At 42.4% G+C, this 12,934-nt stretch overlaps 1 protein-coding gene across 2 annotated transcripts in view; it reads left to right on the plus strand.

Annotated features, from left to right (window-relative positions):
* PDE4B (phosphodiesterase 4B) overlaps window positions 1-12,934 on the plus strand; it is a 429,564-nt gene that overhangs the window by 323,447 nt on the left and 93,183 nt on the right. For both annotated transcript variants that reach the window (XM_021680003.1, XM_021680004.1), the window contains one exon: window positions 5,556-5,608. In XM_021680003.1, the coding sequence (XP_021535678.1) occupies window positions 5,556-5,608 (53 nt within the window). The remainder of the gene's footprint in view (window positions 1-5,555; window positions 5,609-12,934) is intronic.

Here is a 12,934-nt window from a genome sequence, read left to right on the forward strand (position 1 = left end):
TTACCACCCAAAGGGTGAAAATCTCAGTTTCTGTTGAGGTGATTTCCTTGCACTTCCATGAAATGTTCCATTGAGAGATGCTTGATTGGGCCTGTATTTCTTGGCTTCAAATTAAAACCTATTATTTCTTTAGTCCTAGGAGTTAATTTTGAAAATATGGCTTTCATTTAGAGCTGTTAATTCAGATAAGCATCCCTAAAACATTTACTGGCTTCAGCTGATGGAGAAATCACTTACAAGTGAGAATGCCCACCATTCTTCAGTCTGATAACCAGGGTATAGAGCAGCTGGGAGCAAAAAGGTGTCCCCCATCATTCAACTGTGCCTCTAACATCGCCGAAATTACCAATGGCTATCAGAAAATCATGTAACATCTCTGTCTCAATGTTCTTCAAAGGCATAATTTAATCAACATGCATGTAATCTTTGAGAAAGAATTAATAACCACTTAATTTTGTTTTCAATGTATATCTTTCATTGCTTTATGTCTTTTGGCATGGGATTTAAATTAGCTGAGAATAATAAAATCATGAGCATTCAGAGGGGAAAGAACCCAGCCAAATTTCCTCAGAGTAAGTGAGGAAATATATGGAAAAGTGTTCACACAGGAGCTGGCACATTGTAAATTAGCAGTAAATGTTAGTTGCCGCCTGCTTTCCCCAAGTGAGGAAGAAACTGAGAGGTTCAGTGAGTTGCCGAGGGCTATACAGTTGGAAGGTGCCAGAGCCAGGACTAGGATTCCTGTCTTCTTATTCATAGTCCAGTTCTTTCTCCACTGTGCTATTCAGGGCTATAAAATATATATATATATTTTTTTAATTTTTTATTTATTTGCGAGAGAGAGAATGAGAGACAGAGAGCATGAGAGGGAGGAGGGTCAGAGGGAGAAGCAGACTCCCCGCCGAGCAGGGAGCCCGATGCGGGACTCGATCCCGGGACTCCAGGATCATGACCTGAGCCGAAGGCAGTCGCTTAACCAACTGAGCCACCCAGGCGCCCTAAAATATATATTTTTTTAAGATTTTATTTATTTATTTGAGAGAGAGAGAATGAGAGAGAGAAAGCACATGAGCGGGGGGGGAGGGTCAGAGGGAGAAGCAGACTCCCGGCCGAGCAGGGAGCCCGATGCGGGACTCGATCCAGGGACTCCAGGATCATGACCTGAGCCGAAGGCAGTCGCTTAACCAACTGAGCCACCCAGGCGCCCCAGGGCTATAAAATATTAACTGCTGTGGCCAAATTATCCTCCCTTTTAATTTCACTGTCTTTAATCCAGGCATATAACTTCTTATGATTCTTGTGTAAGTTAGGGACCACTGGAAACTGGGCAGCCAATGACATTTTCTTCTGCCACTCATGACAGGTTCTAATTGGCAGTCTCATGCCCTGTAAGCAATAATGCAGCTTCTAGAAGTCATTCATTCATTTAATGTGTGTTGAGCCTCTTTTTTTGCACCAGGTCTTAGTAGTAAGTGGTAAGTCAAATAAATATGGTTCTTGCCTTTGCAAAGCTTACACACGCAGATGCTTATCTGAATGAACAACTCTAAATAAGAGCTAGGTTTTCAAAATTAACTCCTGGGACAAAGGGATTTATGTAATTTGTGTCATTTTCAAGAAGTCTTTGGGATAATTGGGTGCTGTGAGTAGCCAAACCGTGAAGAAAGCAGAGATTCCCAAACATTTAGGGTCCCCTAGTTCCATGTCTCCTTGCACAAAAGCCTTCTTTGGAACTCAGGAAGACAGGTAAAATAAAATTATTAACAGCATGTTATTAATCCAGTGAATACATATTGAATACCTCTATCATAACAAATATTTTGCCAATTCCAAGGTTACAAAAATAAACAAGATCCAGTCTTTGCTTAAATTTCTCACGGGTGAGTTGAGGAGACAGACAAGAAAATAGGAACTGTAGGAACTGCAAGACAGTCTGAGCAGTGCTAGAAATGGGGCAAGGGCAGCAAGCCACAAGTAACGCAGAGGGTGACTACTCACAGTGGGGAAGGCGCAGTTGAGGAAGTGATGGCTGAGGGGATTCCTTGTACAGGGGAAGGAGTCTGCCACTTATAAAGGAGGAAAATAGTGAGTGGAGCAAAACATATGCAAAGGCCCAGTAATGTGAGCACATGCTGGGTTTGTGGGAATAGTGAGTGGTATGTAGAACCGAGACTGTAGAGGAAAAGGAAACCAGATAAAACATTCATGTGGTATTTGGCTTCTCAAATGATTGTCACATCAAGGGTTCATTCAATCAACAGTTCACCAACATCTATGGAGTGCCCACTACTTGTGAGGCAGGTTGGTGGGGCCTACAGAGGATATACGGAAAGAAGTTAGCACCGGATCCCCCCCTCAGTGGGGTCACAGACTAGCGGTAGGGGTAATATGTGCACATATGAGTTGTAACAGGAGGAAATAACCCTAAAGGTACAAACAAAGCACCATGGGATATTAGAAGAGGGGTCCATTTTAGCTAACATGATGGCATCCTTTGCAGAAGATGGCATTTCACCTTTGAAGGTATGATTCTGACACCAATTCCTATGTGTGGATTTTTTTCCCTACACATCCAAGCAATTTTCCCTTAACGCCAGCTGAGTGCCCTAAAATTCAATTCGGTCTGACACTGCCTGCCTGGAGATAGCATCAGATCCCACAGGTTAAGGGCTCAGTCCTGCAAGATTCTCCCCAATTCAGCCACCAGTTGCAAGTTCAGTTTGTTATTAGTGCTTCTAACCCACTGACTGTAGATCAGAGATTCCCATGACCTCCCTTCTTGGGTTTTATTAATTTGCTAGAGTGGCTCACAGAACTCAGAAATAGTTTACTTACTAGAATACTGGTTTATTGTAAAAGGATATAATTCAGTAACAGCCAAATGGAAGAGATTCAGTCTCCTCACATTCACTGTCCTGGAGATACTCCAAACCCAGTCCTTTTGGGTTTTTGTGGAGGCTTTGTTACATAGCCGGGATTGATCAAATCATTGGCCACTGATGACTGAACTCAGTCTCCAGCTCCTCTCGTCTCCCCAGAGTCTGAGGTGGGGCTGAAAGTGCCAACCTTCTAATCAGGTGGTTCCCCTGGCAGTCAGCCCCGATCCTTAGGTTACCTAGAGGCTTTCCATAAATCTCATTAACCTAACAAAGGACACTTTTTAGAACTCTCTTCAAATTCCAAGAGTTTTAGGAGCTCTCTGGTAGGAATGAAGACAAAGATCAAATATACATTTCTTATTCTAAATCACAATATCACAGAAGGGTAGGTGATATTTACAAGTGTGGATTTGGGCGGAGAGAGGTTCCCTTTCAGAGGAATAGCCTGAGCAATGTGAGGAAAGGGATAGCGCATGTCCAAGGAAAAATAAGCGATCAAGTTTGGCTTGGGCAAAGTATGCGTTCCTTCCTTCCTTCCTTCCTTCCTTTTTCTTTCCTTCCTTCTTTCCTTTCTTCCTCTTCCATTCATTAAGGATTCACTGAATGCTTGGCATATGAAGGACCATCCTGGGTCCCAGGGATCCAGTAGTAAACAAGCTGTTCCCTGCCTGTATAAATTTTATATTTAAACTACAGAGTTCTGTATTGAACACTACTTAGTGTCTATTTTAATTACAGTTTTAAAGTGCTATTAAGGAGAAGCACAAGATACATGAAATCAAACAGCCAGTCAATGGTTTGAGATGAAATGTCAGGAATTCCAACTGATAAGCTGGAAAAAGTATGTTGAGGCCAAAGAGCAGAGGACTTTGAATGCTAAGCTAAGGAGTTTGGAATTTAATCTCTTACTTTTCCTGAAAAACAGCCCTCAGTATGACTGCAGGTGTTATCAGCAGATGGAATAGCGAAAAGAGAATGCACTTTGGATTCAGAAAGACTTAGCTTTGAATCTCAACTACACCAATTATAAACCATGTGTGCTTCAGCATGTTTCTTAACCTCTTCACCTCTGCTTCAGTTTCCTTCTCCTTAAAATGAGATGATTATATTCCCAGTGGAAGCTAAGAAGTACCTAGCATGATGTTTAGTAGGGAAAAAAGTGATTGTTGGAGGGCGATCGTTCTTACTTTGTTACACAAGAAAATGTCAGGCCACAGAGGGTTTAAAGGTACCTTGCCTAGGATGACCTAGCTAGTAAATGTTCAGTAAGTGCGATCCCTGTCCATCAGAGCCTGCAGCTATCAGGTGTGCTACCTAGAAGCTAGATTGCCCCTAACAGATCATAGATGGATTTGGTGCACTTACAGATCTGCGAAGAGAACTTGTGGCTATCCCAGTACAGAGACCCTTTCTTCACAATATCCTTGCAGGCCATTCTCTGTCGTTTAGAATGTGGCTTCCTTCCCAAACTTGGTTGTGCATCAGAATTCACAGATTTATGTGAAAAATACAGATTCCCAGATACTGAAATAGCCTCTCCAGGGATGGGGAAGGGAATCATGGTTTTAATGGCTCCCCAAGTGAGTAGGATACTCATCCATGCTTGAGAACCACTGACTGGCCTAGCGTCTCCCTCTCTTGCTTATTGCTAATATCCTGTTGCTCTGTCACGGGGCAGACAGCCCTCTATTCCAGTGGTTCTGAAAATGGGCTCCCCAGACCAGCAGTATCAGTACCACCGGGCACTTTTAGAAATGGACAAGCTCACCCCAGGCCAGTTCAGTCAAACACCCTGGAGATTGGGTCTAGCCGTGGGTCTTAGTAAAGCCTTCTAGATGATTCTGATGACCCTACAGTTTGGGGGCCACTGCTCTAGACTATTTGGGGGAAGCTTTCCTGTAATGTGCTAAGCAGAAGTTCTAAAAAGCATGAAGAGGTTGGTGAGACCAGCAAAACCGGCGCGGGTGGGGTGGGAGGGTGGGGAGCGGCGGTGGGCGGGATTGGGAGATAAAGAAGAAAAAAGGGAAAACACAAAACAAAAGGTGGAGCCCAGTATTCATGGAGCCTGCATTTGTTTGCTTGTTTCATTGGACTCTTGACATCAGCAGGCTTATTATAATGTAGAATAATGCCCAGTTCCTCTGCAAAAAGACCACTCCAAAGGTTAAGGAAACTGGATTCCTGTTCCTGCGTGACTTTTGGCAACTGACTTCATCTCTCTGGGTCTCAGTTTCCTGAGGTGCGGAAGGGAGGCCTGGACTGATTGGTCTCTAAGGGCTCCTCTGGCATGACTTGCTGCAGCGCTGCCAAAGGAATCGGGATCCACTTTGACATTTGGTGTTATTCCTGAGCAAGCGTATTGTCTGAGGGCCCCCTGGAACAGTGAAACCTGAAACAGAGGGGCTGGTTAGGGACCTGGAGTAAACGACTTCCTTCCTGGAGAGTCCGAGCCTCCAGGAGGCTGTGCATAGGGAAATTCCAGGCCATCTGGCTGTGAGAGGGCTGCAGTCATCTACTAGTGTTCTGGGACATCACCTTCCGGAGATAGCGTTATGTCATTTGATAGCTCATTATGACCTGGAAAACTCCGCAGTGATCCCGGGGGTTGGGGGGAGGGAGACATGGAGGTGATATTCATACAAAGACTCAGGCCTTCTTTCCTCTTGGTCTCCACAGGAGGTCCCCAGCTGCTGCTAGTCAGCCACCTGTCTCCAGAGTCAACCTGCAAGGTAAGCTGCCTCATGAGTCCTGGCTCCATGTTTCAAAATAATCAAGGTGCCATTTGTGCGGAAACTTCTTTAGGATAATAGAACTGGTTTGCTTCTGGTGGCCCTCTAAATTCTCCTGGTGACTTTTTTCAAAGGCATAGTGGAGCTTTCCTTCATTCCATGTAAAACCAAATGAAAAGCAGTATTGACTATTTTTCCCATCATGTGCACGCCTGGGTTTTCAGGGTGTGATGGATGTGTGGTAATAGGGCTTCCCAGAAGGGAGGCAGGAGGCGGAGCTCTATTGATGCTGCAACTTCACCTCGGCTTGCTGGCCCCCATAAACTCCAGGACAGCTGACTTCAAAGGCCCTGAGGGGCCCCCAGGTTGGCCTGAGCATCCCACAGGGTATGTTAGTGGTTTTCCTCCTAGCGTCAGCTATAGGTCCCACTTGAATCTACATCCTTTCCAGGTGTGAAACCAAAGACTTTTCCAGGTCACAAATCATTTCCCTTGGAGGTCATCCAACTTTGTTCCTCAAATGTGTGTGTGTGTGTGTTTTAAGAAACCCAACATCTCATCTTTCAGTGCCATGCATATGCTTCCCATGGGGAGTTGAGAGGTGTGGAGGGGCAGGGCCACCCTGAAGGAGCCCCCTGGAGATATATCGAACAGTAACTGTACTTGACATAAGATGCAACCAGTTACAAGTCCAAAATGGAGTTTTCCACCTTGAATCTGTCCCCACTAGTGTGGCAGTGGACCTGAGTAAAACCACAGGAGAAATAAGTCAGATGAGCTCTGTTGAGACCGCCTAACACCAAACAGCACTGCCTTGAACACTTCTCTCTTTCCAGCTACGCCATTCCCTTTGCTTGATACTTAGCGATCTTCCTTCCTTGTATGTTGTGTTCTCTTGCTGGTATCACAGCCACGAGGATAACGGAAATAATATAAAAGCCCAACTTCTACAAACAAAGGAACAAAAACATAGATTCCATTGGCTCATTGGCTTCGGAAGTATTTATGGTACACACTTTTAAAAATATTTTTATTAGAAAAAAGATTGAGAACAAGAATCAAGGTGAAAGGAAGATATTAAGTAAAAGTAAGTTTGCCTCTAGAGCCTTGTGATAGGAAACAGAAGAAAATAGTACTCCGTCCAGGGGCTTCAAAAACATGGTGTGCTGATGTACTATTTCCTTTAGATAAAAGGAAACTAAATAGAGTGTTTTAACGTATAACCAGTATTACATAGTTGGAGATCAAAGGAGGTGGTTTTGAACTCCTATCATTTCATCATATTAGCTTACCAGTGAGACACCATTGCTCACATTTCTGTTAGTCAAATGCACTAAGAAGCTTTTGACATCAATTTGAATATTTAAACTGTTTTCTTTTTCTTGTAATAAATACTGACAAACATTAGGAGAATATGTGATATTTATGGCTCTATAAATTAGCTCATTAGCCAGAGATGTTGTTGGAAAGATCATTTTGTGATTATTGGCACAGTAACTACAGCTTGGCATAGGGATTCTTTTGCTAAATTCTTTTAAAACAATGGAGCAAAGAAATGACAATACCACTTAGGCAATTTGTTTTTGTCTGTCTTTGTGGCAAACTACAAAAATTCTGGCTTTTCATCGGGAAGAGAATGTAGTGATACCAATTATTACGTAATTATAGGTTTCAAAATCTCCTTAACGCTTAACCACAGCCAGAAAAGGAAGGAGGACACACACATCCTGTGTTTTGTTCTTATTATCAGCTTAAATAAGTCAGGCAGATTTTTCCTGGTATTTTAATATTTAACAGCATGTGACAAAGAGATGTGTTTAAATAGAAACTTTAAAAGGGAATGAAAAATAAGTAGCTCAGAGCAAACAGAATTGAAAGCTGGAGTGCTGCTTTAAAAGATGATTTTTCATGATAATATCAGGTTTTCATTTATTATCACTAAAGTTGAACTCATGTATTTCCACTGAAATCTATAATAAAAGATACAAGAATCCCATGATCATTTAAACACATTTAGCAACAATCCAGTTTGTTAGGAAAGCCTGACTGACTTGGGTAACTGTTCTTGGATAAAAAGCAAGTGTAAGAGAGAGACAGAGACAGAGAGGGAGGAAGAGAAAAGCCAAATATTTTTTTAAAGACTTTTTTTTCATGCATCTGAATGAAGGGGATGCAATTCATTTCAAAAGCTCCTTGTCAGAACCCATGGTTAAATTGGTACATTTGCTCTTACAAATTAATCAGTAACAAATAATTCATGGGGGAAATTAAAGCAAATCGCTTAGTCTTCTCGCCGTTTAACCAAGGTTACTCTTCTCAGCTCTCGCGGTACAACGCGAATTTCCCTCCTCTGCAAAGACATCCCAATTTTTTTTTAGAAAATCAGTGTAATTGCTCCTTTTTGTGTGCTATGGCAACAGCCCCATTCTAGGTTATATTGTAATTCATGGCTAATGTGTCTCTTGCATTGGAGCACCTTGAGGGCAGGAGCTGTGCCTTATTCATCTCTTTATCATTCAAAATCATTTGCATAGCTATTTTCACATAGTAGGAAGACAGTAAATCTTGATTTGGCCAGAACTGCATAAAGTTTGAGTTTATCTGAAGAAAAATGTTCATAAATTAAATTTTAATAATGAGTTAATATTTTTATCTCTATGGCTATGAAAAATATTCAACTGTGGCTTTTTTACTATGAAAAAAACATCAGCTATTGCATTTAAATGAAAAGAGGTTTGAAACACACTCTATAACAGCATATATATGTATTTGTGTGGTCATGTGGGTTTTGGATAAAAAGAATTAAATACAAAAAGTTGGCATTTTTGCACTTTGAGTGCAAAGCCAGAGTAAAGTAATTGAGAATTTAAAATGCAGAAAGTATAGCAGCATGGAAATGATATGTTCCTGCTTTAAGGAGAAAGATGCACCAAATCTTCCCGGGAGTGTTGAAAATGCTAATGCTGTGGAGTGTAGTGAACATCTCGATTTTTATCACATTTTGCCTTTCCACAAGCAGGAATTCCAGGCCTTTTCTACATGCTGCATCAGGATTGGAACAGAAAGAGGAAAAAAATAGAAGAAAGAGCACTCCAAAACAAGGCAGGCTTCTATCATCTGTACACATTCAACATGGAAACTGGAAGTCATTTTTAGGATCTCAGGCCTCAAACTGTTTTCGACATAAAAAAACATATTATTGAGGAAAATCAATGTGTGTGTGTATGTGTATGCGTGTACACGAGTGGGCAGGTGACTGTGTGTGTGTATGTGTGTGTGTAGGATAATTGTCTCACTTTCCCACCCATTCTATCCCTTGCCTTTGCATGCCTTTCAATACTGAGTACAGATATGTCATGGGAAGCAAGAATTTCCTGAAAGGATAAATCATCAAGTGTTTACTGCCTTTACAAAATGACTCTTTGCTTTACAAAAGGATTAGAGAAGTAGTCCTTTTAATGGCCAGCACCTCTGATTCATATAAATGTGACTTGATTGGTAATATATATTGTATACACAATGTTTCAGCAGGTGAATTGATGTGTATGGTGGGAGATTCTATATTAATCTTCTTGTTCTGAAAATTTAACAATAAACATATTGAGCAAGAGCATCACCAATATAACATGTCAGATGACATGAAGAACAACCCTCCACGTCCATGGGTCATTGGAAATGACAGCAAACCATGCCACGAAGATGATTAGAAAATTGCCTGAGGACTTCAGGCCAGACTGCAGCAGACCCAGAGTCTCTCCCAGCCTGAGTCTCCAAAGCCTTGGTTTATGGTGGTGTTAAGGTGGTTTTTAACACCAGTCAATTAGATGTTTTTCAAGAAAAGCCTGTATATGGAGAAATAAGATGTGATAACAGAGGACTTTCCAGTATGTCTGAAATAGGTTGGCCTAAGTGAGAAACAGACTTAATTAATTTTTTTCAGTGCTCACGGGAATCCCTTCCTTCTCTTATGTGTCCAGGCCATTCTAGGGGGAGGAAATAATGCTTTACTAGTTGATAAAGCAGAAGAAGGGGCTTTCTGCTAAGAAGCCTATTTCTCAGTATGAGTTCCTCCTATATCTTTACTTGATTATGAATATCCCCTTGAAAGTTCATGGGGGTGTGCCAGACACAGGGTCTGTTCGAGGAATGGACAAGGGGCTCAGAGAGTTATCTTGGATTCTAAGAATTTCTGAAAGTCATGACATTGACTGAGTTTTCATTCTTTGCCGGAGCCGCCAGGGCCTGGGATGAGAGATGGACTGTGTGTGCACTAGTAAAAGGCTCTCTGAGAACCACAGCAGTGGCTTGTGTCAGATGGCTGGCAATGAAGCCTGGCATAAGCAGGACGTTTGCTTGGCTTCTACATTAAGCAAGAACTCTGAGGCAGGATTACAACACTGGGGACAAATACGGATAAAATCAATTGTGTTCCCAAAGGCCGCAGCCACGCAAGACAAAGGAGAGCCTAGGGGGGTGGGGGGCGATAACCAAAAAAAGAGAGAGAGGGAAAAGAAGAAGGAGAAGAAGAAGAAAGAAAGAAAGGGAAGGAACAAGAGAAAAAACTAGAAATATCAGAGAAGTTTTTTATTAGTGCTCTGATTGTCCTGTGGCCTGAATTATTGGGATAATTGCCTTAATGACTCACCTCGAGTGTTTAAGCAGCCTGCATACAAAACAATAGGGCAAATGCACTAGAAAAGCCCCAGTAATTCTGGGAATAATTCCCCAAACGGTTGTTTTATAAGAACTGCTTTTGTCTAAAAAAGCCCTCTTCTGAACATTTACCCCAGAGCATCAACATCGAGCTATTTATATTGATCTGCAGTTATTTCATATATGTCTAAAATTAAGTGTGGGTAGTTGCAAAAACATTGACAAGTCAGCTAAAGTGTGAATAGTTAAAACGTTACCCTTGAGCAAACATTGCCAGAAATAGAGCCCTGCTCATTAATGGCTATTTCACTGGTTCAAAATTAATTTCTAAATTTAGTGTGACTGCTTCTTCCTATTCAATGGAACCAATGAAACCTGCAGCATCTAATCTCCCACTTGCTGCCTAAAGCCTTGAGTCCATTCCGCGTTGACTCCACTTCATGTTTTTGTGCTGCTGAGAAACACCATCCACCCACCGCACCCCCCCTGAAAGTTGGAATCATGCATGTTAGTATTTCAGTTATGCTATTGACGTCAATGGAGTCATTAAATAGATTGCTGGCCCTCCCAGAGGCAAATCACTGCCAGGGACCTAGATACAGACACGTTTTTTTTTACAAAGACAACCATCAGGTTTTGCTATAGCAGTAAGCCAGAGAAAGGGAAAAGTTTACACTGTAGCAGACCTGTCTCCAAACACAGTTTATTTTTTTCTTTTGCATTTTAGTTCCGGCCTTTCTTTCTCTTTGGTTACAGTAGGCTCAGGCGATGCCCAGATATTTTTGCCTCGGGGTTTTGTGTGTAAAAGCATCTCCTGTCATTGAGACCGTGAGGGGTGGCACCCCACTTCTGAAAACGTGTCTCACCTTTAGCTCTACACAGCCCATCTTGATGTTTATTTGGTGGCATAAATCGTCTGGGCAAACCACTATTGTCTGCCAGTGAGGCTGTGTTTGACATACAGTTCCCTGCATAAAAGGTTTCTTCTGAGCACGCACGCACACGCACAAGCACACGCACCACTTCGTTCTTTCTGCCACTTCTGTCCGCTGGTGGCCACAGCCCTTCATCTATGAATCAACCTTTATGCAGCCGCACAGTGCTGCGGCAGTGGGGCTCTGAGGCAAAGGGTGGAGGAGGAGGCTAGAGAGAAAGATTCACTTCTCTCAGCTGCCTCATCTGCAGAGCTGCCGCAGGAAACAGGAGGCTGCCCACGTGCCTGTGTCTTCCCAAACCCCAGCTGCTGCCTCCCTCAAGCCTGGTCATGCAGCTCCCAGGCATGTGGGAGAGAGCCCTTCAGGAAACGTCTGTCTCCTTCTGGGTATTTCTGACAGCTCTATTTACCTGGACAGCCCCAGGAGTCAGAGCCAAAGATTCACCTCACACCTGGACGCCTCTCCCTCCCAGGCTCAGAGTTAGGGAGCCATCTTGAGCAGACAGCTTTCTTCAGATCTGGTCATCGGAACCCACCATGTTGGTTTCAGCTCTCATCTCCCTTTCTAACCGGCGCTCCCCTACTCCAGCACTGCCCCATTTGCTTATCAGCTCGTGTGTGTGTGTGTGTGTATACACATATTTATATATATGTTTGTTTTTCTTTTTTTATTTAGTATGTACATAAATGCCAGACATCTGACCACCGTTGGTAACCCCTTTTGGTTCATCTGGAGGCCTGGATCCATCCCCCCTCCACCGTTGTTCCTTCTCCTATATTTCTGGCTCTGAGTAGTGGCTTCAGAGTCCATCCTTTATCTCTCTCTTCACCTCCAACAGTCAATTCTTGTAGCTGTTTCTCTAATCACCCCCTACCCCCTCCTCCTTAGTTCAGTGCTTCATCCCCCCATACCTAAACCATTATGTTGGTCCTCCCACTTGATCTATTGTCCTCGGGCCTTCCCCGTTGCAATCCACCCTCTATCCTGGTACTAGAATTACTCTTCTAAAACCCAGTCATAGGTATTTGCTCAGCTGGCTATCGTTTGCCTTCAACACAGGATCCCCACTTTTTACCAATTCCTTCAGAATTTTGCTCCTAATTCCTTCTTTGTTCTCATCTTTCACAGGGCAGAGATGCCCTGAACATACTGTCCCTTAAATATGCCAGGCTCTTCTTGCCTTTCTGCCTTTGTACATGCGGTTCCCTCTGTTTGGGCTGCCTTTTCCCAAAAATATCACTCACATATTCAGCTCAGGGATATTCTTCCATTGTCAAGTGAACCAGTTCTTTCCACTCACTGATTCTTGGATTCTGAGTCAGGATTCAACTAAATACATAGTCTCAATCCAGATCCTGATCTATAGCACATGCTTAGTAAATACTAATTCCTTTACTCATTCCCATCTTAAAAGTCCATTCCTTATCCTTTAAGACTCAGCATATATGCCATCTTCTGTATGTGCTCCCTGCAACTCATCCAAAATTACTCTCAATTATTAATTATTATTATCTCAAAATCTCAATTATTGCACTTGCCATATTATGCTGTATTTATTTATTTAATTTTATTCCCTTTTAAACTAAGATTGTCTCAAGTTTAAGTACTAATGTTTTTTTTTTATATCCCCAATTTATAGAACATGACCTGGAATATAGTAGATGCTCAGTAAATCTTTATGGACTGAACAAGTACAAATGAGCATATGCCCATGCCTGAATCAGAAAGGATATGAGAG

This window comes from Neomonachus schauinslandi, chromosome 4, assembly GCF_002201575.2.
Source record: "Neomonachus schauinslandi chromosome 4, ASM220157v2, whole genome shotgun sequence".
Lineage (NCBI taxonomy): Eukaryota > Metazoa > Chordata > Mammalia > Carnivora > Phocidae > Neomonachus > Neomonachus schauinslandi.